Genomic DNA, 24,810 nt, shown 5'->3' with positions numbered 1-24,810 from the left:
CAATCCAATGAAGTGATCCGGAGAGACAAGGCTGCAAAGGGCTACGCTCACGAGAGCTCCCGAAAACAGCAAATCCATCTTTATGACTTCTCCTTTTTTCCCAGCCTGACCAGGAAATGTTTTTGTCGATTTGGACGTTCCTCAAATTGAAACCCCATCTGCAGCAGACTAGCTGATCTGTCTCTGTTAGTGTAGCTCTCGCTGCCTGCCAGCCCTGCTGTACTGGAGACCTCACCATCTGCCCCTCCTCTCTGCAGATTCTCCCAGCTGAAGAGTCTCAACCTGTCCCACAATCGTCTGGGCGTGTTCCCCGAGTCTGTCTGTGAGATCCTGACTCTGACTGAGCTCAGCCTCTCCTGCAACGGCCTGCACACTGTCCCCCAACAGATAGGCAACCTCCAGAGGTAGGGTGCGCTCACACACACACACACACACACACACACACACAGTGGACATGCTGTGCTGTTGAGTTCAGTGACCACATGAGCCCTCACGGTACGCTCAGCAGTGAATCATTGTTGGGCATTCTGTGTGTGTGTGTGTGTGTGACAGAGAGAAAGTGAATGTGCGTGTGTGTTAATTGAACCAGTGAAAAGCATTAAGTTCAGCTGTTTTTGTTACACAACCAGATTAAATCAAGCTCTAAAATCAGGCCATTTTTCATGCTCTCAGCCCACTTAATGCAGTTGCTTAATATAGAGTGAGCACAGCCCCAGACTTTTCCACCTCATATGGAATGTCGTTGTGGTTGTGATTCTTTCTCTCCCTGTGTGACTCCCAGCCTACAGACCCTCTCCCTGGATGGAAATCACTTGAGCTCCTTGCCCGAGGAGCTGGGCGGCCTATCTCAGCTCAGCAGCCTGGGGCTTTCCTTCAACAACTTCCCCCACATCCCCAGTGTGCTGGAGAGGCTGAGTGCTGTTGACAAGCTGGCCATGGCTGGGAACAGGGTGGAGAGCTTGGAGTTGCAGACCCTGGCAAGGATGAGCCACTTGAGGAATATTGACTTGCGGTGAGGGATTCAGCCAGTCAACTCCCTCGGTCCCACCTCTCTGTCGCTGTATCTCTCTCCCCAACCTTATCTCTCGCTTTCTCTCTCTCTTCATCTCTCTCCATCTCTCTCTCTCTCGCTCCCCCTCTTTCAGTTTACTCTGTTAATACACTGGCTCATCACTGCATGCATAATGTAGGATCAAGGCACAGTGGTCATGTAATAAGAGTCCTCATATCAAATCACACTGTGCATTGGAATATGGATGGAGAAAGACAGCAGCAGGGCCCCGCCCCATCCAGCCTCACCCAGCCCCCATCCAGTCTCACCCAGCCCCATCCAGCCTCACCCAGGCCCATCCAGCCTCACCCAGGCCCATCCAGCCTCACCCAGCCCCATCCAGCCTCACCCAGCCACATCCAGCCTCTCTCAGCCCCATCCAGCCTCACGCAGCCCCATCCAGCCTCACCCAGCCTCAAGCAGCCTCACCCAACCCCACCCAGCCTCACCTAGCCCCACCAGGCTTCCCCCAATCCTCAACTAGCCTCGCCCAGCCAGTCCCAGATCAACCCTGGGTTTTCATCTCTATCCAGCACTGGTTCTGTGTGTGACAGTGTGATGGATCCCCTGACAGAGGCAGTATCTCCTTTTCATTCCCATTCACTCCTGTAAAGTTGAGCCATTCCTCATCTTGTCTCTCTGCCCCCCTCCCTGCCTCACCTTGAGAAGGAGTTACTGCGCACTGGACCTGGGCCTGGGCTGGATTTACAAGGGCTGGGTGCACCTGTGTTCAGGGGCCAGTCAGCCTAGTGAGGCCAGGGGTTCCACAGGGGAGTTAGAGAGAGAAATCAGGGAGAGAAGATCTCATCCATCTCTTTTATCTCTCCACATATGACCGGGCAGGCTGAACGGTCTGCGCTGTGTCCGGAGCGAGACTCTGGAGGCGGTGAAGCAGGTGACCCAGCTGGACCTGAGGGACAACCGGCTGGCCTGCCTGGACCTGAGCTCTGCCTGCAGCCTGGAGACCCTGCACTGCCAGCGCAACCAGCTGGGGGCGCTCACCCTCAGCGGCTTCACCCTGCGTGCCCTCCACGCCAGCAGCAACCGTGAGCTGGCCGCCTGTCTCTCCGCCTGTCTGTCTCTCCGCCTGTCTGTCTCTCCGCCTGTCTGTCTCTCCGCCTGTCCATTTGTCTGTCTGTCCATTTGTCTGTCTGTCCATTTGTCTGTCTGTCTGTCTGTTTGTCTGTCTTTCCATTTGACTGTCTGTCCATTTGTCTGTCTGTCTGTCTGTTTGTCTGTCTTTCCATTTGACTGTCTGTCCATTTGTCTGTCTGTCTGTCTGTCTGTTTGTCTGTTTGTCTGTCTTTCTATCACTCTCTCTTTCCTCTTTCTCTCCCCACCCCCATCTCCGGGCTCTGTCCTGACGTTACGTAACACCCACAGTCCAGCGCCAACAGGCCTGGCTGCTGATCCCCTCTCTCTGCCCACAGGCCTGACCACCATCAACATCTACCCAGTCCCCAACCAGCTGACACACATGGACCTATCACGGTGAGCTCTGCCACTCTGACCCGCTACAGCCCCAGGTTGTTCTGACTGCAGGACAGAAGCATGTTGTAAAATCACCAGAATACTGTATGTCTCCCTTCATGTCGCTGGTATTTCATCACCGCCCTAAAATATGGTCTATGTCTGGGGGTAGCAGTGCTGTCGCTGGCATTTGTGTTGACTGGAGTGTGCTCTGTAACAGGAACCTGATGGAGTATCTACCAGACTGGGTTTGTGACAGCAGGAAGATCGAGGTGCTGGATGTCACACACAACCTCCTGTCTGAACTGCCAGCCAGGTCAGTGTCCCTGAGGTCTGCTGGCTCTGAAGGTGTCCACCCCCCACCTCCAGTCGAGGGTCACTGTTACAGTCTAGCCAGTCAAGTCCTTTACTGTCTGCTGTGGGGTGGGGTGGGGCTGAACTGTAGACATGACGTGTGTCTAGACTATCCCACCACTGAATTATCTTTATCCAAATAGACTTGGATGTATTTATAGAATGTCAAAGTGTGTCCATGCTGCCTGTCTGGCTCGTCATTTACAGTTCTGTCCCGCCACAACACTCATTCGCATGTGAACTGGCTACTTGCAGAAACAAAATCCTATACAACCGTACCACCCTAGAGGCAGACATGACCTCTAGCTGTTTCATTCCTGGAGGAAATACTTCTGGTTTGATTTATTTAGGAAGCCTAGTCCAAAAGGATCTTTCTTGCTTGGCAATGAAGCGTCTATGTTTCAAAATTCCCTCTAGTTGTTTTAGCCTCTCTGTCTCTGATTCTCTCTTTCTTCTCTCTCTCTCTCTCTCTCTCTCTCTCTCTCTCTCTCTCTCTCTCTCTCTCTCTCTCTCTCTCTCTCTCTCTCTCTCTCTCTCTCTCTCTCTCTCTCTCTCCTTTATCTCTCTCTCCTCTCTCTCTATCTCTACCTCTGTCTCTCCAGATTGCTCAGCAGCCTTAGTCTGAGGAAGCTGCTGGCTGGGAACAATCATTTGCAGCGGCTGCCCGACCTACTTGACCACATCCCGCTGGAAGCACTCGACCTCCAGCACAACAAGCTAGGCGAGCTCCCAGAGAGCCTCTTCTACAAGGCCTTAAAGTAGGTCACTCCCCCAGCTTGTCTCTCCTCCCTCCCTCCCTCCCGCTGTCTCCCTTCCTATCTCTCTGTCTCTCTCCCTCTCTCTCTCTCCCTCTCCCTCTTTCCCTCCTCCTCCCCTGACAGGTGCTTTTCAGGTATTGCAGCCTGGTGTGTCTCCCTCTTTCCCTGGGGAGCTGCGATGCTGCTGTCTAACCCTCCAGCGGTTCACACACACTCTCTGTCCTTAGCAACCCATTAATGCTAAACCCGTGACCCAATGAAATACCACCATCTCTCCACCATGCTTTGTAAATAAAGCTCAAGTGACATTTTCATAGGTGACTGTGAAGATGATATTGAGGACTGGTGAGCATTGTTTAGTCAACAAACCTTCTCCAGCATGTGCACAGTATTGTACACATTTATACCCTGGGTAAGGCTGTGTGTACAAGGATTTGGATGGCGTGTTTTTGTCAGTCGGTCTGTCCTGTCTGTAATCGGACCCACTAACATCTCCAGTCTGAGAAATCTCTGAGTACCTATTAGGTTTACGGTATTGTCTAATCTTATCCACAGTGTCTGTTGACATAGTGATGTCTGTCTCTGTCCCCCTTTTGACTATATCTGTCCTCTCAAGTCTCTCTGTGTGTAATATCATTCACACAGACAAGTGTTAAGTGTGGCTTGGATGCATGGATGTTTAGTCATATTGTACTGTCATGCTCTCTCTAGCTTGAAGTACCTGAACGTGTCAGCCAATGCCCTTGAGACTATCCCCCCCAGCAGCCAATCAGAAGAAAGCCTGAGCACGCTCCAGGAACTGTACTTGACGGGGAACAACCTGAATGAGAACTGCGCCGCCCTGCTGGTTGGACATCAAAACCTCAGAGTCTTGCACATGGCCTATAATCAACTACTATCCTTTCCAGCCAGGTACAACAACTTCCATATTCTCCTTTCAAAACGAATAACTGACAAAGAGATCGGGCGTGTTACCCTCCTTAATTGACACCAACTTGCCATGATACGGCGATAATCATTATGTATTCTACGGGTGTGGAATACATCCATAAAGGGAGTCAGGTGGCTGAGCGGTTAGGGAAGCGGGCTAGTAATCTGAAGGTTGCCAGTTCGATTCCCGGCCGTGTCAAATGACGTTGTGTCGTTGGGCAAGGCACTTCACCCTACTTGCCTCAGGGGGAATGTCCCTGCACTTACTGTAAGTGGCTCTGGATAAGAGAGTCTGCTAAATGGCTAAATGTAAATGTGTGCTTATTCTGCTTGATTTTTGGAACTTCTGTGGTCTGTTTTGTTTGTTGTTGGGGTGTCTGTAGTAAGCTGGGTAAACTGGAGCTGCTGGAAGAGCTGAATCTCAGTGGTAACAAGCTGAAGACCATCCCCTCCACAGTGTCCAGCTGTAAGAGACTCCACACCCTCATAGCACACTCCAACCACATCAGCGTCTTCCCAGAAATCCTCAACCTGCCCGAGATCAAGGCCAGTCATGCTTTCAATACGACCGCCTGTGTGTGTGTGTATATGTGTGTGTGTGTGGCACACCGAGTGTGTTTACGTGAGGTTACGCCTCCTCTTATGATTGTGTACGTCTGTGTGTGTGTGTGTGTGTGTTTCTTCTGCTTGTGCGTGGTGTAGCTGGTGGACCTGAGCTGTAACGAGTTGACAGAGATCCAGCTCCCTGACTCTCTGCCGGCCACCCTGCACGAACTGGACCTGGCCGGTAACAGCAGCTTAATGCTGGAGCATAAAACCCTCAACCTGTTCAGGTAAGACACCCCCACACGCCACCCCCACTTGACGAGTGCAGGGCCGACGGCAGCAGATCCTCTCGTCGCCTCCATCCTCCAGTACACAGCAAGATGAATAACAAGGCCCTCTGATACGAGAGGTGTATGAAATCCGGGTGCCTGGAAATATTAGCCCAACTCATTTCATAATGGGTGCTATTTCTGCGAGTAGCGGGGTCAAGTATGCTAAGTGTGTGTCCTGTACCTCAGCCACATCACCACCTTGAAGCTGGACCAGAAGCCAGCCATAGCAGCAGGAGACTCCGCAGGCAGCTCCACCCTCTGGAACCATGGCTACTCCGAGATGAGCGGCCAGAGAAACAAGTAAGCAGGGGGAGTAAGCTGCGGGACTGGGGGGGGGGGAAGGATATTTTATACCCTGCATTCCTGGAGGAGAATGTAATAAGAAGTGCTAGGAAACACCCTCATCTTCGATTCCACCTTTGTTGAGTGAGTGTCCACTGGGCCGGACGGGTCGCTGGGCTGTGGATCTGGTTTAATAGTGGTGGAGGCGGTGAAGCCTAATACTTCCTGTGGATCTCAGGGTTCTAAAGCAGTGTCTGCTGCATCATTGATGAGGTTCCTATGTGGCTCGCTGTCCTTTCGGGGTTGTGACCTCCACACAGGCCCACACACAGTAGTGTCTGGTGTCTCTCCCTCCCCCCCCCGAAGATTAGAGGCACAGCCAGGGGGGTGGCTGCATGTGTTTGAGGATGGATAACTTTCCTCTGTGAAGGATGTGTAGGTTGACTGCTGTGGGTTATGACATTAGATTATATTCAACTTTACTGGCATTGTGCACATGACCAGTGCAGAGCCAATGAAAGGAGGTGTTCGACTAACCAGACTGATCTTCTCTTGGGGACAGGTTGTGTGTGTCTGTGCTGGCCGTGGACCGCTTTGGAGACAGCGTGGAGGCGGCCTATGGCATCTTCGATGGCGACCGCAACGAGGAAGTCCCTCGGCTGCTGCAGTGCACCATGGGAGATGTGCTCTCTGAGGAACTGCAGCACTCGAGCGTGGACAGTGTGTACATGAGCAACACTTTTCTCACCTCGCACAGGTACGTGGTGACACACACAGGCTTGCAGTTTTGTCTAGGAAGATAGAGTACTAACCCAACTTGTGATCAATGAAATTTAAAATATAATTTGTAAATTAATGTACGTAATTAGTGCCTGGGGCTAAACTGGCAAGAACCCCATTTTACTACTCTGCGGGATTATATTTGATCAACCTAATTTATCACAATTAGCTGGAATTGACACCATGAACATACAGTCACAATGGGATAAACGAAAACAGATGTCAGAACGCAGCACAAACGGATGAGCGAGCGCATGGCTCGCTCACCCTCTGTGTTGTGATCAAACAGGAAGCTGGGCATGGCGGGGCAGAAACTGGGCGCGTCTGCCCTGCTGTGTTACATCCACCACGAGCCCTCCGAGCTGGTCAGCTACTTCAGCCTGACGGTAGCCAACGTGGGCAGCTGCCAGGCGGTGCTTTGCAGGGACGGGCACCCCCTGGTCCTGTCCAAGGGGTTCAGCCTGGAGCAGAGCACTGAGGAGATGGAGAGAGTCAAACTAAGCAAGGCCATCATCACTGAGGTAATGGACTACACTGTCGGGGACCTGTTTGTGTGGTTAAATGCCCCAAAATACACTGTAATGTCAAGTAGGTTTTAGTGTGAGGCTTCCTGCTCAGTCCCAGGTGCTGGGCACTGAATGCTGCGTTGTGTGTTTGCAGGACAACAAAGTGAGCGGGGTGACGTGCTGCTCCCGCCTCCTGGGCTGCTCCTATCTGTCTCCCTGGGTGATTCCCAAGCCCTGGGTGCGCACCGAGCCCCTCTACTCCCAGGACGAGTTCCTCATCCTGGGCAACAGAGCCCTGTTTGAGAGGGTGTCCTACCAGGAAGCCGTATGCACCGTGCAAGCTGTGAGGGATCCACGCGCCGCGGCCAGGAAGCTGTGCACCCTGGCCCAGAGCTACGGGGGCAAGGACAACGTGGGGGCCGTGGTGGTGTCCTTGCACATAGGCGAGGACAGCTGTACCTGTGAGCCCCCGCTCGCCCCCACCGAGCCCCGCGGCCCTCCTCCGGCCCCCCTCCCCGCTTCCATCACACCCGGAGACCCGGCCACGCCCTCCTCCAGCAGCGGCATCGCCTCCGAGTTCAACAGCGAGACGTCGGCCTCCGAGGTGGGGAGCGAGGCTGGATCCACAGCCTCGGACGAGCAACCCTCGTCCGGCCTGGCCTCCCGGCCTGAGAGGCGCTGCAGCCTCCACCCTGCTGCCTCGCTGTGTGGCCCCATGGTGCCAGGGACAGCCCCGGGCCCCCCCCACCCTGTCCTGTTCCAGCGACAGCCCTCCTGCGCCACGTTCTCCAGTTACCAGTCAGACAACGGGCTGGACAGTGACGACGAGGCGCCACTAGAGGGAGTCATCTCCAATGGGAGCAAGTTGGAGGTGGAGGTGGACATCCACTGCTGTGCTTTCCAGCTCCGCTCCGGGGCCCCTGAGAGCCCCAAGGACGTGGTCCTAGACAAGCGGGGCTCCGACTATCCCAACGGGAAAATGCGCAGACAGAACAGCGTGGTGGTGTCGGCCACCAACGGCTGTCTGCTGGCCGTGTGCGGCAGGGAGATCTCCGACCTCAAAAAGTCCCCCTCCACCTCCAGCCTGTTCGGGAAGAAGCTATCCAACGGCTCCGTGGTGGCCCCTGAGGATAGCCACAACCTCATCGAGGTGGCCCTGGAGGCACCGAAGAAGAAGTCAGGTTACTTCACTGCCCCGGCCCAACAGGACCCCGAGGACCAGTTGGTAGTGCCTCCCAGTCTGGAGCAGGATGTCAGGGAACAGCTGAAAGGCCAAAGCCCTGTGATCCCTGGACCCCCACCACCTTCTACTCCACCCTCCAACAGAGATCTCATATGGGACAACCCACACCCTCCTGCCCCCCTGCTGTCTCAGCGAGACCTCACGCCCGTCCCTGCCCCGGCCCCGGCCCCCGTCCTGCAACAGGAGGTCTATGACACTGCCCTCTAGGGGGAGGGGAGGCTGGAGCAGTGCCATCTGCTGGCGGCCAGGTGACAGTGCCATACCAGGAGGGCAGAGAAGGTCTCACTGGCACCTGCCTGCAGGATATTCCAGTTTGAGCTTCTGTTTCAGATTCGTCACGCAGACGTGTGATGGACCTGCGGGGTCCTTGACTGCTCACACACGGTGTCTCCTCGTCAGGGTGGGAGGTGCTGGGCTGGCTGGTGACCCTGTTCTGCCTAAGAAGAGGGTTAGGCTTCCTGAAGTCCCCACTCCTAAACCGAGGCTGTTTAGGTGAGGAAGATCAAAAAGAAAATGGGGGGACCGTCACAGGCCGAAGTTCCCTTCTGGCCTGAACTGGAATACCTCGTGTGTTTTACACTGCAGAACTCATTAGCACCATTTCCCTTTACTTGGAAGGTCAGCGTGTCTAAATGGATGTCCTGTGGAGTGTGTTCATTCATCTTGTGTAAATCCTCCTGTCTGGGGGCTCCATGGGCTCTGAGGTCCCAGATAAATGTCCTGAGGCCGAGATGTGAAAAAGTGCCTACTGCAGAAGACTCAGCCCAAGAGCTCCCTGCCAGCTTGGGTCTGTGTGTGTGTGTGTGCCTGTCTGTCAGCCTGTCTTCCTGTCTGCCAGTCTGTCTGCCTGTCTGCCTGTCTTCCTGTCTCTGTCTGTCTGTCTGTCTGTCTGCCTGTCTGTCTGTGCGTGTCGGTTCCATATCAAATCCTGACTAAGGACAGCCCTGGTCACAGCATCCTCAAGAGGCCATCACTGGTACAGCCAAGCACCCCTCCACATCTCTGCCACCTTTCTCCCACTGTCTCGTTTTCTGCTGTCCAGCCTGGCCTCTCTGTGGCCAGTCTCTGGACCTGGACTCTGGACCTCAGTTCTCACTCTGTGGTAAAAGGAATCAAGCGTTGTTGTACATGCTAGTTGGAACTAGACCGGTGGGAAGACAAAAACAAACAACACATTTATTTACTAGGATAGCAAATTATTATGATGGGATTGTTGAAAAATCCACATATATATGGGACATATCTATCTATACACATAAACTGACCCAGTAGAGGCCAAAACTACAACAGCTGGTAAAAGTTCCATGGCCTGCTTGACCAACTGTAACTGTTTGGAACATTCTGGAGCCTTGCTAGAGGCGGTGATACATATCCTTAGTATTAGACAAATGGCTCTTTCAAAAATCTCAACTGCAGAGTGCTTTGCTCAAATGTACAGAGGCAATATGATGTAGTAATTCAAAAAGTTTCTGTAACACTATATCCGTACCAGTGCATGGTTCGTTTGCCAGTTTGAACAGAACAGTAGGTGTTCTTACATTCAAAATATTTTAGTTTGAGATGAATGCAAAACAATTCTTATTCTGCATTCTTATCTGCACATTTTACTGTTCACCATAGAAAAACCCACGAACTGTCTGTAAGGACATACCAGTAGTGACAGACTCAACAGCTTAGAGCTCTCCACCACGATGCTGCCATACTTAAAGACTTGCGGTCTAATTTAGAAGGGAGGGGATTCCTGTCCACGTGAAGACTCTTACTTTCACTTCCCCAAATCATTCAATTCTTCCAACTGAACATAAAACTACATGAGGTGCAGTGCACAAAATGGAGAGGTCTACTTCATGACAGAAAACCTATGTGTGTATGTTGTGAAAACATGTCAAATGTGTACTATGTGTGCTCTATGGTACCATAATGATATAACGTATAACGTCAGTGACCAGGTAAAGATAAAGAACATGTAATGCCCCCTCTACAGAGCTGCTGTTCTTTGAGATGAGGTACTGTAAGGTCTTACAGAATATTTCCATTGTGCTTGGTGGGACATCTGGTGGAGGTGGCTGTGAATTGCCATGGTTTGTTCCTCCTTCCTCTGTACAACCTTACACTAACCCATTAGATCCATGTTCACTGCTTGTTGTATAAGCTTGGGCCTATATGCTGGATGTTGGAGGGAAGATACCCTATTGTTGTCTTGGCAACAATGAGGCATTGTCTCATTAAAAGGTGTGGTGGAAAAACTCTACTACAAAAACACCAATCAGTTGACTTTAATATTGTAAATGGTCAAAAGCTCCAGGGGCATTTAGGATAGAGCACCCTGAGGACACGGATGAAATCTGACCCTGTCTTTTCAGTTTGGCGGCAGCTGTCACAGAATCTGCCGGAAGCATCTGTGCTATGGCTTTCTGAGGTACCACGTTTAAAAACAATCCACCTCACCATAAGGTTCCATTTATGCAGTAACACTGAATTATTTGAGGTGTTGTACCTCCCTATAAGAGGTGTGCTTGGATGCAATGGAGTGCTTTTGTCGGGAACCGGTAATGTCATACTTTTCAAATGTGTGTCCTGTGAGGCTGGCATCCCTGATCACTTTTGTTTGGACAACAGAAAAGGTTACATCAGGTAATCTTGAACAATGACATGTCCCCAGGGAGATAACGTTACCTTAGAAAGAAGGTATCTTATTTGAACAGTGGAGATGTAAAGGCCTTTGTGCATGTTGTGCCGATGTTTATCTAGCAGTGGAACTGGAGGAGCTTAACTCGTTTGCCACGGTTGCCTTGAAAACAGGCTAAATCTATAAAGGTGATTGCACTGTGGAATTTACCGAGGTTTGTTCCTTACTTAAGAGGACCCATAAGTGCACTGTGAATCAGGCGAGATACAAGGCCTAACAGCGGCAGACTACAATTAGCTTCTATCTCACCTTGTGCCAAAGGAGAGGACATGTCGTAGTTCTGGAGAAGTCAGTAGTCATTGAAATGGAGAGGTCTTGTGTCTTGACAAGAGGATGACTGATAGTGATGTGTAGAAGCACAGATGTGTGCATCTGGATGCCACTGTGAAGTGGTGGTGGTGTTGTGGCTGTAGCACTAACGCCATAGCTGCATGGCTACATCCCTCCCTCTGAACACTCTCTCTCCTAGCCTTAAAGCTGCACTTCTACATGAAGCGCTGCCACTGATGGGGAGTTCCATTCAACCTTCTTTCTCGATAGATTCCTTTTTGTTTGCATACGAGAGCAAAGACGGCTGAGGCCTCTCTCCTATTTGGCTGTTATATCCTGAGAAGCATTGTTCTCTGTCACAGTTGCACGTCAAGGGACAAGGAAGAGGGAGAAAGAAGATTTCAGGAGAACAGGAAGTCGTATTGTTTAGTTGTTTTTAGGTATTGTTGGTCAGAGATGTTGATCTTAATCTTAACTTGATGGACTGGGATGAGTGGTGGAATTTGCCTGCCCCAATGTGTCTGTAATATTGGAGATCTATAACATTTATATTAGAACTGTTTGTGATTTCACCCCTTTGACAAAATCTTCTTTTGAAATAATTGAAACTATTTAAAACACTTTGTAAATAGCTAAATTGACATAATTAAAGAGTGTTATATTTGATTATCATATACAGTATCTTTATCAAAGTGCACATTAACTCATATGACTTGAGTTATGATTGTTGTGGTTTCTCTGAGCCAAACATATCATGTTTTCTCTAAGAGAACGTAGCCAATAAAATGATCATGCTAATATGAAATAACTATGTAAATGAGACAATTACAATTGCTTTTCCGCTGCTAAAAGTGTCTTTCACAATACATGCCAAGGTTTTTCCTTAATCAAAATGGCAAGTATTTATTGGTTTGGATAAAGAAAGCTGCTGGTGTTGAAGAAAGTCGCTTGCTCTGACTCTCATAATCACAGGCAGGAACGTGGCCATTGAATATTGCTTTTGTTTGAATAGCAGTCTCTGCATCGGAATGACCTGCTATGCCTCAGGCCCCTCTCACTGTTGGCCCAGTAAAACAGGTCACTAGTTTGGCCCCACAGATGTTGACATATATTGTATGTACTTGTCTGTAACCTCCACTCTTGGGGCTTGAAAGGAGGAGCCAGTCAAGGAAAGCTGATAAGATTGAATCTCATAATTTGGGGCTAAAGTGAAAAGTTCAAAAATACGCACACCGGCTTTCATATTTAATTTAGGTGGTGGTCATCGTGCAGTTAAGAAGAAGAATTGTCTCATTGTGGCTAACCAGTAACATACCTAATCACAATGGAGTTCATGGTGAGCCATTATACTCAAGTAGTATGACTTAAAAAATAGTAGAGTGGATGATGATTGAGATTTGTTACCTTATATGATTATGCAAAGTGTCATCTGTATTAATATAAATATATTACCTTTGAGATAGAAAGGTCTGTTTTCTTAACTCTGTAGACATTGTCTGTGAGAAAGTGAGTGTGTGTGTGTACAGTGTGTTTGAGAATTGTAATTTGCCGTCTTCTGTCATAGTGTGTTTTGACCTCTTGTCCTTTGTGGTCCATGTAGTTGATCAAGGCTGGGCCCTAGTTTGCCAAGTCGGGAATGGCACAGCACTGCTAAGTTCTGTGCGTCCCAAATGCACCATTGCTATGTGCTCTAGCTGCCAAAATGCCTCACATACATCAGAACGTTGCATCTGCAAATCTTTAGCCAAGTATGATTTGCTTTTGTGTTTACAGTCCATCTTTCACCGATTTGTACAGAACCAAAAAGTGAACTCACACAGACCCAGATATAACCCAGAGATATAACATTTGTTGTGACTTGGAGATGAATAACCTAAGTTATTAGTATTGGATTTCAGTGCCTGTACATATGCAGACAGTATGTATTGATTATTGCAGAGGGAGCACAGGGTACAAAGAAACCATCACAATAGATGCCAATTGATTCCCTTTAATTCTCCAGTTAAAGTTCATGATCTTATGTAAATACAGAGTTGTGTGTGTGTGTGTGTGTGTGTGTGTGTGTGTGTGTGTGTGTGTGTGTGTGTGAGAGAGGATAGGTGATGTTGTGACTCTACATGGAACTAAGTTTCACGGAACTAACTCATGCAACTTTTAATTTATTTAGATTTTCATTCAACAGTTTTTCCCTTATGAAAAGAGGAACAAACAGCCTGTTTGTCATTGTGATAAGTTCAAGAGGCTATGTGAGAGAGATTGTGAGTTTGAGAAAATATGTATGTATGAACACATTAATCAATTTTTTTATGGAATGAAGGACTTCATTCCATTAATGAAAGTAATGTCAGAAAACTGGTGAGAAAATGGTAAATGGGATGTTCTAATTGTTTGACATGTGACCAAAGTAAACATAATTTGATCTCATCTTTACTTGGTGTACATTATTTTCTAGAGATGCTTGAATATTTTCTCTTAATGCCAAGAAGCTGATGTTTATTTTTGTACTTCATTGTTTCGTGCAGATGTATAAGTCCTTCTCCACTACAGAATTTAAAGTTAGGGATTCATCCATTAATATTCTTTTATTTAAGATACTAATTATTACTGTATTTAATGTCTGAAGCATGCCCTATATGAATACATATAAATATAAAATATATATACAATACATATAAAATGTGATTACTTTGTACAAAATTAACATTTTGTTTGTAAAGCATTGTTTTAAAAATCTGGAGCATATATAATATTTTTATGTTTATATTTTAGCATGCAGAAAACTGCAAAGAAAAACTTCAGTTATGTTATATTTGATGTAACTAGTTTGAGGATTCCTTGTGTTTTCTCATTTAGGAAAATGACTAACCACAAGCACTTTTGCTGTTTGTCAGCCAGAATTGTACTCTTTTGAATTATGGGAGATGGTTCATTATTTCATTTGATGATGCTGCTATGACTAGTTTTGAGCAGAAAAGCTGTATTTTTAATTAACTTTCAGCCAAGTAGCAATAAAATTTATACTGTGAAAAACTGTCACCCTTTCTCATTCAGTTCCCTCCATGGCCTTGCTGATGGTTTGGTTATTTAGACAAACCCTTCAGGTCTTCAGCACAGACAAGATAATTCCTTGTGTGGTTGAACTTAACCAATTCATGAACACAAGCACTCCTTTTACATCCTTTCATTTAGAAGTATGTGAGTCATGTCTCCTGTAAACATATTCAATCATTCTCTCAAAAATAGAAAATCTTAAGTAAAAACATGTTTATAATGAATAAAGATTACAAAGCAAACAAATGTACAGTAGAAAAATGTACATAGCAAAAAAGACCATCTTAAGAGGTCATTATAAAAAGAAACATTAAGAATGACAATAGGGTGACAAGAATGAAATGACTTTTCACAAGCACGTGTATAGTAGTATAATTACTACTAGTAGTACAACTATTAAACTAAATCCACATTTGTGAGTGCTTATAGGAAGAGGGGGGCATTTTGATCCGTTCTATTGATCCTAGTGTAAAGAGGGGCAGTTCCTACAAGTTAATACCCTCATCTGCTTTCTGTTTCTTTGTCTCCCGCACAGCCCTGAAAGCACGGATGGCGAATACCGCACCAAAAGGGAATACGATGACTCCTAGAATCCCAAAGAGGCCTACAGCAATGTCTGCCCCATTGTACTGACACTCAAAGCCCTGATGGCCTTTGCTTTTGTAGAGCTGCTCCCTCTCCTTACAGATGGGGTTGTCGTAAGTCGCCTTGATCTTGATAAAGTAGAAAACTAGGGCAGGGATGTAGCCCAGGCCGATGAGCAGGTTGAGCAGAGTCTCTGCCAGCAGCACAGGGGGCCAGCGGTACGTGACCCTCAGAACCCCCAGGGCTAGCATGACACAGGCATAGGCCATAATGGCCCCACCACATGCCATGCTGAAGATGTATGGAGGGAGCTTGAGCTGGTGGAAAAGCTGGTCAAGCTCCTTCACCCGGTCCGCTTCAGCCCCAGCGAAGGCATTGGCTCCCCCGAAGTAGTACTGGTAGATCCCGCCATAGCTGGCCAGGTCACGGTAGCCACCTGAGTTGCTATATGGAACCCCGGCACAGATGATTATCAGCAGGTTCACAAACAATTCTATTATCTGGCAGAGACCTGTCGGGGACAGAAAGTCACGTTATCCTTTATTCACTAGAGACAATGTTAAGAGCAGGGACGTGCACAGGTACAGGCTATTGTTGCCCGGGCAACAGCCCGTTTGCCCCTCTGGAGAAAGAGCCTAAATAAACGTGTTTTTTTTTGTTTTTTGTGGCTGCATCAATACGATAAGCCCATCATTAGTAAAGTTGAAAACAATTAAATTGCGATAGTCTGTGTTAATTTTTTTTGCCACCATAACGTCAGCGTTGCCCTCTGCCCCCAGTCACATGACATTGTTTGTATTTTCACGCCGGTGCACTGCGAGTGAAGGAGGGAAAACCCTTCCACTTTCACCTGACTTTTTGAAGTAATGGAGATAATGTTGATCACGTTTTTGAGCTTGTATGAGAAAGAAAGTGACTGCGGCAAGGGGGGGGTTCATGTTAGAGCAATAGCCCCTCCAAATGTCTGTGCACGTCCCTGGCTAAGAGGATGATGCTATAGTACTTGAACAATAGCCACACAATTGAGCGATTCAAGTACTTGTCCAAATAAGTAAGAGGGAGGCCTGTTTATGAATAAGCCTTCAGTAGCCTGCCAAACCACATTCCAATCCAAGAGCAGGACAACAGTACAGGTCCTCCCTCTCATTCTTTCTCACTGAATCGTGATGTGTGTAGTCTCGCTGTGTGTGTATTGTATTCTACAATGTAACCAGGACTTGCCTCTGGATGTTAAGATGTACCGGAGGTTGTATACAGCTTGTCTGTGTTCATAGTGCTGATCAGATGGGGACCTGGAACCATCTGTGTACCTGCAACAAAAATGTTAATGTTTTTGAAGGTTTAATGATTGCCAGTCTCATACTGACACCGTACCACAAATGGCCAACTCCTCTTTGACAGGGAGGAATGTGATTAGGAACAAGTCCCTCCTAAACAAACAGATATATGCTATCTACAGTAAACATGTGGTGACATGATTGAGTCTATGGTACAAGTATTTTGTCAGTTCCAAATATAAGTAACCCTTTTTTGAAGCTCAACACTGAACAGTTATGTAAGCAGGTTGACTATGTTAAAACCAGTCTTTCAGAAAACAAGTTAGAACTATGAGCAAACTGTTTAATCTACACCTGTTTACAAATGAATTGGGCAATCAGGACTGCCCCTTACTGTTCAGAGTATTCCTGCAGATGACTGCTCCTGTGGTCAGTTGGGTCATTATGAGAGAAGGATGTCATATCCCTCTGTCTTTCACAGTAGTCCTTCTCCCGGGCACTTATGTCATTGCCAGAGCTCCTCTCCCGCCTCTCCCTTTTATCCTGATCCCCATGTATTTCCCTTTCCCAGTCTCTCCCTTCATATGTGGAGCGTTCTCTATCATGTGAAGAATCCCTTTCTCTCCTGGGCCTCTCAGATTCAACTCTGTTTGTGTATTGGCTCCTTTCAGGCATTGTTTGATTCTCAGTTGATCCCTTAACAGTACACTGGTAGGAAAAAGTACACTGGTAAGAAAAAGAAAAAGACATAAGAATAAACAATATTATAGATAAATTATAAATTCCCACACAAACAAACACATCGTAATAGAAGGCCACATGTTGCTGCACTTGGGATCTAAAGTTAAAAGCGAAGAAAACAACAAGTAGTAAAAATACTCAGAATTACTCAGTACTTTAGCAATATACAGTATTCAAGGGGAAACAGCAGACTAAGCACAAAAGCGCATCCTTGTCAGACCTAGGCCGACTGGTAGACTTTAACACACCAAACAATTCTATACAATTATTGAACATTTGACCAGATTATGCCTGGGTGCCTCGGTTCTCTACAATTAATGGTGGAATGGATTCAACTCCAGACTGCACCTCCTCTGGAATTGAAGCGAACGTCCTCGAGTGTCAGGTGTATTGTTTACTGGCAATAATATCATGATGTATATGTATACACAAATTGACTCACCTTTCCTCGTCGTGTATTACATTCGGTGTTGTCTTTTCCTGCTCGTTTTGACACATTTCCCCCTTCCGCGTGTAATCCTTTTATTCCCCGCCGTAGCCTACCTGTGCATGTGCTCCACCCCTTATTATGGTTTTAATAAATTCAACCTACGATTGTCATCCGTATTTGTTTTTTAAACCAATTGTACTACTGTCTGATAATTTGACAGGCAATGGAACAACGGTTTTAGAGAAGTTAGGACCCATTGTCGTCAAAGGATATAGGACATGATTGACCAACCCTCTAATAATTTATAAGTGAGAAATATGTCGGCTATAACCTAAGCCTAAAATAAATACAAGTTTGGAGTTAAAAACATATTTATCAGTTCATGCAAATTGAATGTAACTTGTTGTAACCTGATCTTAGTCATTTAGTCTGATAAGAAACTTCCACAGTAGGTAATAGTATATAGAAATGTGCACGGATTCCAAACCGTGAAGCCAGCCAAACACCGGACGTAAAGACGCACGCGTTCACTTTTGAGCGGAGCACACCGTCCAACCGCGCGCTAGCTAGAAGCAGGAGGCGAGACAGAAATGGCGACGGCAGGGGAAGCAGCGTGATATGCTGGACGAGTAGAATAACCCAACAATACGACTGTCAGTCTACCGTTACGATCATTATAATGATGTCGGAATAGGACGTCTTTTGTAATTGTTATTACAAAAAAGACAACACCTTCCCCGGAGATCACGTCTTCTGATTGGAAAAGAGAAAATCTAACCGGGAGCATGGCTTCTCACAGCAACCAGGTAGACTTGCTAGCTAGCTAGCTAGCTTGCTAGAGAAACTCTTCATGCTGCCCCTGAAACGTGTGGCTGTCATTTACATATGTTTTACAGTGTGACTATACATTGGTTGCAAAGTCTTCTTAAAATACACAATTAAGTTGCACACGACGTTTGTTATGAAGTACTGTAATGTCATTGAAAAGTGGGCTGAAATCGTTTTGCTAATGCTTTCCTAAGCACTAAAAGCCTTTTCCCCATTGAAACACCAGCATGGTATAGGCCCGAGGAGCCTCCATTCAAAGTAACAAACAACGGTAGCCTTTGTAGATTAGTTGAAAATGGTACAGTGGATTTACAAAGGTGGACACGTGTAGTTAAGTATAAATGTAACACATTCGCTAGACCCCAACAGGTGTCACTGGCTTTACTTAGAGGTTTTTAGCTAGCGTGCTGTTTAAAATTGCTGCGTGTATGTGCACGGCCCATCTGCTCTCTGCTCCGACAGGCCTGCTTATCCGATTGCAGATTTTCATAACGGTTTTGGCCAGCTTGCTAAGTCAAAATGTCTCTGTCATAAACTGCCGACGTTTTGTATAAATATAATAAAATTACTGTCAAATATGTTTGTGGTATGAAAACGTCTTGTGTAGTTTAATTCATTCAGGCAGGCCAGTTTAGCCAACTAGCTAGCTAGACAGCCCAACTTAGCTTGCTGCCAGTGCTGTTTGTACAACAGGCGCATAAATGGAGCTACTTAGCATAGCACTAGCTTACCAACATTATTAGCTACTGTTCTGGTGGACGCAGGTGGTGTGGCTAGGACGGGCCTTTCACCGAGCAGGGGCGGTTTCCGTGTGAATCTAAACCAGTGAGACTTGGAGCTCAGGCACACCACATTGTTGTTGGCAGTCGCATGCACTAGAAGCTTGGTTGGCTTTTTAGCTAGCTAGCTAACTCATGTTGAAGCTGGGGGAGACCCCCCCCCCCCCCCCCCCATAATAATCGGTTGACAGCTAACGCTAGCTAGCTATATTTTGTTACGGCCTGATGTGAAACGGGCTTCCCAGCGATCTTTTGAAATATCAATTTGCGTGCAAGTTTAATACAAATGTGGCATTAGAGCAGTTTGTCCTCAAGCGAACAACGTTTATTCTCAGTTATCTGCAAGCAATCTCTGTGAAGCTTGTTATTCAAGTTAAACAAGACGACAAGCCAGCTACCCGTGCTAAATCGGCTTTCCAGTGCTATAGCAGTTAGTCAAATTGCTCTAATATAACCATGGCTCGTGATCTTAGTCCTAAATTGAGATAGACTTTCCTACACTGGGTTTCTCTTTGCTGAGCCCTTGAACGTTATATCCATGTGTGACACATTATCTTTCTAAGAGGCTAAATATTAAACCAGCATTGATCTTGGTGAGGCGTTTAGCCAGCTAGTTTTTCTGAGTCATTCTGAGATGGCCTTTTTGCACCCTTTGATCATGTGTTCCCGTCCTGCCTGCATGAGTGACAATTAATGTCATCCTACTAGACCACTGGGATATGTTCTGTAGTTTCTTTCAGTGTACTTGTCTCTTATTGTGCTAATCCCATACGAATGATGCCTCACAAGAAGCGTGAATGGAAGGTTAATGCAACTTTTAGAAATCGGATTTGGTGCAGAAAATGTTGTAGTATGCTTTATTAATGTTGGCTATTTGGAATTAAGAGATCATTAAGGCACTGGCCAGAAGAGGTTGGTTTTACTAAAGTGGGTGGACTTCAGAAGCAAAAGCGGGAATAACTTTTTGGTTGCAGGACTTTCAATGGAGTCAAAAATAATTGGATATAATAATTGGGTGACAATACAATTCCATACACCAAACATTATGGATGCTCTGTCCACTAAATGGCTAACTGTATAGGAAATAGTGCAACTTCCTCCAAAACAGAACTGAAACTGGGTGTTACTTCCAATCATCCAAACGAATGGATGCTCTTCAACCGATGGGAGTATAACCTCCATTCATATTTGTTGAGTGAAAGGACTGGCATTTTGTTAATGAACATTAGTATACAGAGTTAGTGAGTTGGTAAAACACAGCATGAATGTAGCCAGGCTGGATTGTCGCAATGTCATCTGAGAGGGAGGTGTGGCCTGGCAACGGGGTGGTGGGCAAAGCCACCCAGGATCTAGGAGCCTGATGGAAATAGGAAAATGGCATCCTTCTCTCAGTGGAACTGAATCTGCTCATGTTTGGCTCCCTTACCCACAACCCTCTTATTTTTAAAATGGACTATATCTAGAGGCTGATGGTTCATTTCAAAATATGACCTGGTCTGCTTATGGTGGCTGGTGGCCTCTACTGAAAGACCAACTCCTGATTTTACAGTCCAGAAATGGCACATGAGGCTCAAATCGTTGGCTTTGCACTTGGGTAGGTTTTTTCCTCAACTGTAGGGTGGAGCAGGGGTTGGTGTGCTGTTTGTTGTACCGCATGACATTTGACAGAATCCCTCAGCTGTTGGAAATGTTGGAAAGAAGTCTAATGCCAATTGCCCTCTGCAGTATCTGTCTCCTAGAATGAGCACATGACAGGGATGTTCCCTACTCAATGTAGTCCTGTTCGGTGTTTAGACAAAGTTTTTATTAAGGTGTGGAGAGTCACTGTTTTGACTCATAATACCTCATGTCTTAATGGAGACTCTTAATAACACATGCTCAGACAGGCTCCAGAGGTTTGCTTGAATTGTCGTTGACCTTATTTGTAGTGTTAAATTTTCAGGCTCTGCCAAGTCGGGTAATAGTGATTCTTTGCATTCCAGTGACAGTGAGAACATCAGACTTGGGGTAAGGCTGAATGCTGGGCCAATGGGAAAGGAGGCAGAGTTGTGTGGAGTCAGATGGCTGAGCGGTGAGGGAGTCGGGCTAGTAATCTGAAGGTTGCCAGTTCGATTCCCGGCCGTGTCAATTGACGTTGTGTCCTTGGGCAAGGCACTTCACCCTACTTGCTTCGGGGGGAATGTCCCTGTACTTACTGTAAGTTGCTCTGGATAAGAGCGTCTGCTAAATGACAAAAAAAATTACTAAATGTAAATGTATTCTTTCAGGTGTCAAAAGGCTGGAGTGCTAAGTTATCTGACATACCCTGTTCATCAGGTGGGAGCAGATAACGATGTTCGGTAACTTGAAATTCTAGTGATGCAGCTACTGGCACAGTTACTTATCGCTTGCTAGTCGATTTACATATTCTCAGTCTCTTGTTATGCCCCTGTCCTACTAAACCACCCATACACCTATTTCGTTTCCCCAAAACCTCCCTCTTCCTAAACTGCAGGATGCCTTTTTTTGTTTTTGTTACACGAGTACAAAAAAAGAATGTGTAAGTGTTGCAAAAGAGAACACCTGTCTGATGTATCTCCATACATCCATGGCAGTGCTAGCACAGGCCTACTCCTTGTGTCTCCCCTTGTCTTGTTAGCGCCTCTCCTACTCCCTCGTCTCGGTAACGTGTGGGTGTCATTGGAGCATGTTGAAATAATACAGATGGTTAATTTGTGTTAATCCTCCGCCAAAACGAACAGCGAGGGAAGCTTAGTGTGGTACGCATGGCACGCCTGCAGAAAGACGCAGAGGGACATTCTTTCTGTTGTGATTGGGTTAGCCGTCCCGTGGCCGTTGGATTATATCTGGCTGTTTGTCGCTTGTAGTGCCATTTCAGCAATGTTGGGCCCTCGTTTGCAATGGGTTACATGTGCTTGAACTGCACTTTCTTTTCTTTGCGGGCTCCCTTTTCATGTGCCACTGTTTAATGCTTTGGAAGGATTAGCTGACCGTCAGGCGAGTTTTTCACCGTTTCTTCACTGCTCCATAGCTGTATGCAACGGTGAACACGTTTTCACATGTCGATTTTAGCATTTTGTTTGCATGTGAATGCAATGGCGAATTTCGGTATTTGCAAAATGTTCCCTTTTTTCTCTCCAGCAGTAGACAAAAATGGCAGGGTTTTATTATTTATGTGGTGTCTCGGTTGGCTTCAACTAACTGAGCCAATGCTAGTAATGTCTGCCAAATAAGCACCAATTTGCACCCCTGAGTTGGCCTGTCATTGTGCAGCAAGTGTAAGAGACCTTCAATTACTCTGCAACTGGGATTAAGTTAATTATAGCCAGCAGGGGGAAAGCAGGTTATCTTTACAAGGCTGTGTGTCTGTGTGTAGCATGTAACACACAGGCAATACTGGTATCCCTCTGCTCAGGTCTGATTCTGCACACTAACTTGGTGTGGGTTTGGTCATTCCCCCATTTAAAAATATGAACTAACATAAACACTTAGTGCTCATAGTCAGGGTCCAGAGTGATGGATTGCTGGATGGTGACAAGATATATGGAAGATTCCAAGCGTTATGAATTGCCAACAAATGATACAATCAATCTATTCCATTGGTGATCCTTAAACATCAGAGTGGGTCACACAATCCACTTCAGGTTTCAGTTTGACAAAAAAAGGTTTGAAGTATGTCATGCAAGTGTTGAGTAATTCTTTTAAAAATGTATTTGTATTCTCTGCTCCATATTAAACATTCCCCCATGATGTTCCATACAGTTCCACCAACTAGGGTTGTTATTTGCAGGGCACTCCTCCTGCAGTACTATCTCCAAGTGTCTTGTGCAGCGAGTAGGAGTAATCCCTGTTTGAACCCGTGGGATTTGAGTGTCACAAATCCAGCATCCTAAAGACGGCCATCCCTCCTGTCTGAAGTGCACACTCAATGAAGCTGTAGTCTTCCTGCCTGAAAACAGCATGTGAAATATGCAGAGGTTGATGCATTGATGCAGAATTAGATTCCTAAACTTGTATCTGTAAATGTGTCTGACTGGTGTGGGAGTGTCTTTTTTTTCTTTGCCAACTCATGTTGACGGTAATATATTAAGTCACCCTCTTTGACTCGTGCCACTTGTGCGAAAGCTGCAGTTGCAGATTTGTAAAATTGACCTGCGTCCTACTTGTACAACATTCGCCTCCCAGAACGTGTTAGGCCGTGCGGGCTAAAGCCAGTGAGTCAGCTCACTTCTCTTAGGTGGGCCGCCGGCAGCCATTTTGCCATGCTAATGCTACATGACTCATCACTTGCATGTTGTCCTTTACGTTTGCTCAAACCAATGTTGCGATCCGAGTTGTCCATTGAAAGCGTCTCGCAGGAGCCATAGTTCTCCTCCCCGGGTGCTGTCCTCCAACTCTGTCAGTTTGTCAATAAAAGGTGGATGGACCTTTGACGCCCACATCTATAAAATTCTCTTTGTGTCCTGAGCAATTGACACAGCGGCCCTCTCTTTAAATGTTATCTTTCCCAATTCCCCATGTTGGTACGGATTTAATTTTATTGTAGTGGATTGTACTTAATATATTGATGCAGCACTATAAAAGTTCTTTTGGTCACGAATGAAAACATATTTTCTGTGTGTTAAATTCAATGACTAATGATATTTGGTGTGGTTTCTCTCCACAGTACATCTTCGGGGAGTTCAGCCCTGATGAGATCAACCAGTTCTTCGTAACTCCACGCTGTTATGTTGAGGTGAGGTTACAAGCAGAGAAATGACTTGCAGAGTAAACTGTTTAGCAGCATGCCTCCTCAAATGGAGATAGTCAGACTGGAATGGACTATGACGCTAGAGTACAGGGAGCACATTAGATATCAAATTGACTTTTTCCCATGCATTGTGGATTACATAATTTCGTCTGATGAACTGAGACGCTACCGGTCATTCCAAATCCTCATGAATTTCTTCTATCTTAAAGGGAGTGCCAGCTCATTGGCTGCTGTTGGCACTGCTGTTGCAGTGACTCCTAATCTTAGAACAGTCCTAGTCTTAAGAATGGCCTCTCCTAAGCTCATTAGCATGCACACTTCTTTGAGCGTAGATTTAGAGCAATGCCCTCACCTGCTCAGTCATGATGTGGAAAGCATGGAGCACCATGGCTTTCCGGCCCCCATGCTCCCTAACTGGGTTGAAGCTGACAGAAAGCACTAGAATGACTAGTAGTCCTATCTGCCCCACCATTCCAAAGTACACAAGTTGCACAAGATGGGCTTTGTTGATGAGCAGGAAAAATCTGATAACAGCCATGATAAGGTTGAAAGTGTATTTACAATTTCTCTTTGTGTGTCCCCCCCCCCCCCCCAACAGCTTCCCCCGTTCAATGACAAAGTCTCCTGCGTCAGTCAGTCTTCAGGTAAGTGCAACGTCCGTGTTAAGAAATGTCCGCCATGAGACGGCAATATTCCCACTGCCACAGTGCCAGCTGTGCTAGCCAGGGCCGGACGTCATCTGGCTCCTGCATGATGTCAGAGCTGTGTCCCAGCAGCAGCCAGAAGCCCCAGACACGCTCTGTCCACCGGGGCCTCAGCCAGGCTTACCTGACCTGCCTGGCAGAGACGAGGCCCTCGTTTTGTTTTGCTTTTGTCTTGATTACAAAGTGATTTGGCTCGAGTTGTAAGAACATTTCTTTTCACCCTCAGAGAGGAGCTTTTGGGACTCGCCCTCTTTTTAGCCGTGACCAAAGTCAAGTAGTGTAACAGCAGCCACCTCTCTCGAGCAGGTGCCCTTCCCCTTCTCATAACACCTGATTTTGACCCTGATTTGTATTGATCATTCAGGAAGTTACTGCACTCCTGCTGTGCCATACATAACGGAGTCTATGAGACGGCAGGTTTGCGGTGAGTTTGGGGTCCGTCACTCCTTGCCTT

At 46.7% G+C, this 24,810-nt stretch overlaps 3 protein-coding genes across 7 annotated transcripts in view; 2 read left to right on the top strand and 1 right to left on the bottom strand.

Moving 5' to 3' along the window:
• phlpp2 (PH domain and leucine rich repeat protein phosphatase 2) overlaps nucleotides 1-15,122 on the top strand; it is a 31,282-nt gene extending 16,160 nt beyond the window's left edge. Inside the window, exons 7-20 of one of the 2 annotated variants that reach the window (XR_009931470.1) lie at nucleotides 258-404; nucleotides 782-1,012; nucleotides 1,895-2,097; nucleotides 2,482-2,542; nucleotides 2,742-2,837; nucleotides 3,478-3,633; nucleotides 4,345-4,545; nucleotides 4,947-5,109; nucleotides 5,266-5,396; nucleotides 5,628-5,741; nucleotides 6,286-6,480; nucleotides 6,793-7,024; nucleotides 7,164-13,270; nucleotides 13,311-15,122. Coding sequence is in view for 1 of the 2 variants with exons in the window: in XM_062470828.1 (XP_062326812.1) it covers nucleotides 258-404; nucleotides 782-1,012; nucleotides 1,895-2,097; nucleotides 2,482-2,542; nucleotides 2,742-2,837; nucleotides 3,478-3,633; nucleotides 4,345-4,545; nucleotides 4,947-5,109; nucleotides 5,266-5,396; nucleotides 5,628-5,741; nucleotides 6,286-6,480; nucleotides 6,793-7,024; nucleotides 7,164-8,459 (3,226 nt within the window). In the remaining variant the exon portion in view is untranslated. Of the gene's footprint in view, nucleotides 1-257; nucleotides 405-781; nucleotides 1,013-1,894; nucleotides 2,098-2,481; nucleotides 2,543-2,741; nucleotides 2,838-3,477; nucleotides 3,634-4,344; nucleotides 4,546-4,946; nucleotides 5,110-5,265; nucleotides 5,397-5,627; nucleotides 5,742-6,285; nucleotides 6,481-6,792; nucleotides 7,025-7,163 lie in introns of both variants that reach the window. The other variant, XM_062470828.1, reaches the window with a different exon arrangement.
• Nucleotides 14,461-18,956, bottom strand: marveld3 (MARVEL domain containing 3). 3 transcript variants are annotated; one of them, XM_062470836.1, is made up of 4 exons: nucleotides 18,855-18,956; nucleotides 16,519-16,832; nucleotides 16,069-16,157; nucleotides 14,461-15,358 (listed from the first exon to the last, which is right to left on the bottom strand). In XM_062470836.1, the coding sequence occupies exons 1-4, from the start codon at nucleotides 18,858-18,860 to the stop codon at nucleotides 14,748-14,750; spliced, it is 1,020 nt and encodes a 339-aa protein (XP_062326820.1). In that variant the 5' UTR covers nucleotides 18,861-18,956; the 3' UTR covers nucleotides 14,461-14,747. The 3 variants fall into 3 exon arrangements, with proteins under 3 accessions (XP_062326820.1, XP_062326822.1, XP_062326821.1); XM_062470838.1 differs by lacking the exon at nucleotides 18,855-18,956 and adding an exon at nucleotides 17,308-17,654 and having other exon boundaries at nucleotides 16,519-16,850; XM_062470837.1 differs by lacking the exon at nucleotides 18,855-18,956 and adding an exon at nucleotides 17,308-17,654.
• The window catches only part of usp10 (ubiquitin specific peptidase 10), a 21,084-nt gene continuing 14,065 nt past the window's right edge, over nucleotides 17,792-24,810 (top strand). The window contains exons 1-4 of one of the 2 annotated variants that reach the window (XM_062470831.1): nucleotides 17,792-18,101; nucleotides 23,569-23,637; nucleotides 24,251-24,296; nucleotides 24,721-24,780. In XM_062470831.1, the coding sequence (XP_062326815.1) occupies nucleotides 18,081-18,101; nucleotides 23,569-23,637; nucleotides 24,251-24,296; nucleotides 24,721-24,780 (196 nt within the window). In that variant the 5' untranslated portion in view covers nucleotides 17,792-18,080. The remainder of the gene's footprint in view (nucleotides 18,102-23,568; nucleotides 23,638-24,250; nucleotides 24,297-24,720; nucleotides 24,781-24,810) is intronic. The other variant, XM_062470832.1, reaches the window with a different exon arrangement.

This window comes from Osmerus eperlanus, chromosome 10, assembly GCF_963692335.1.
Source record: "Osmerus eperlanus chromosome 10, fOsmEpe2.1, whole genome shotgun sequence".
NCBI classification, from domain to species: domain Eukaryota; kingdom Metazoa; phylum Chordata; class Actinopteri; order Osmeriformes; family Osmeridae; genus Osmerus; species Osmerus eperlanus.
The sequence above is the reverse complement of the archived record's forward strand: the minus strand, read 5'-3'. Positions and strand labels throughout refer to the sequence as shown.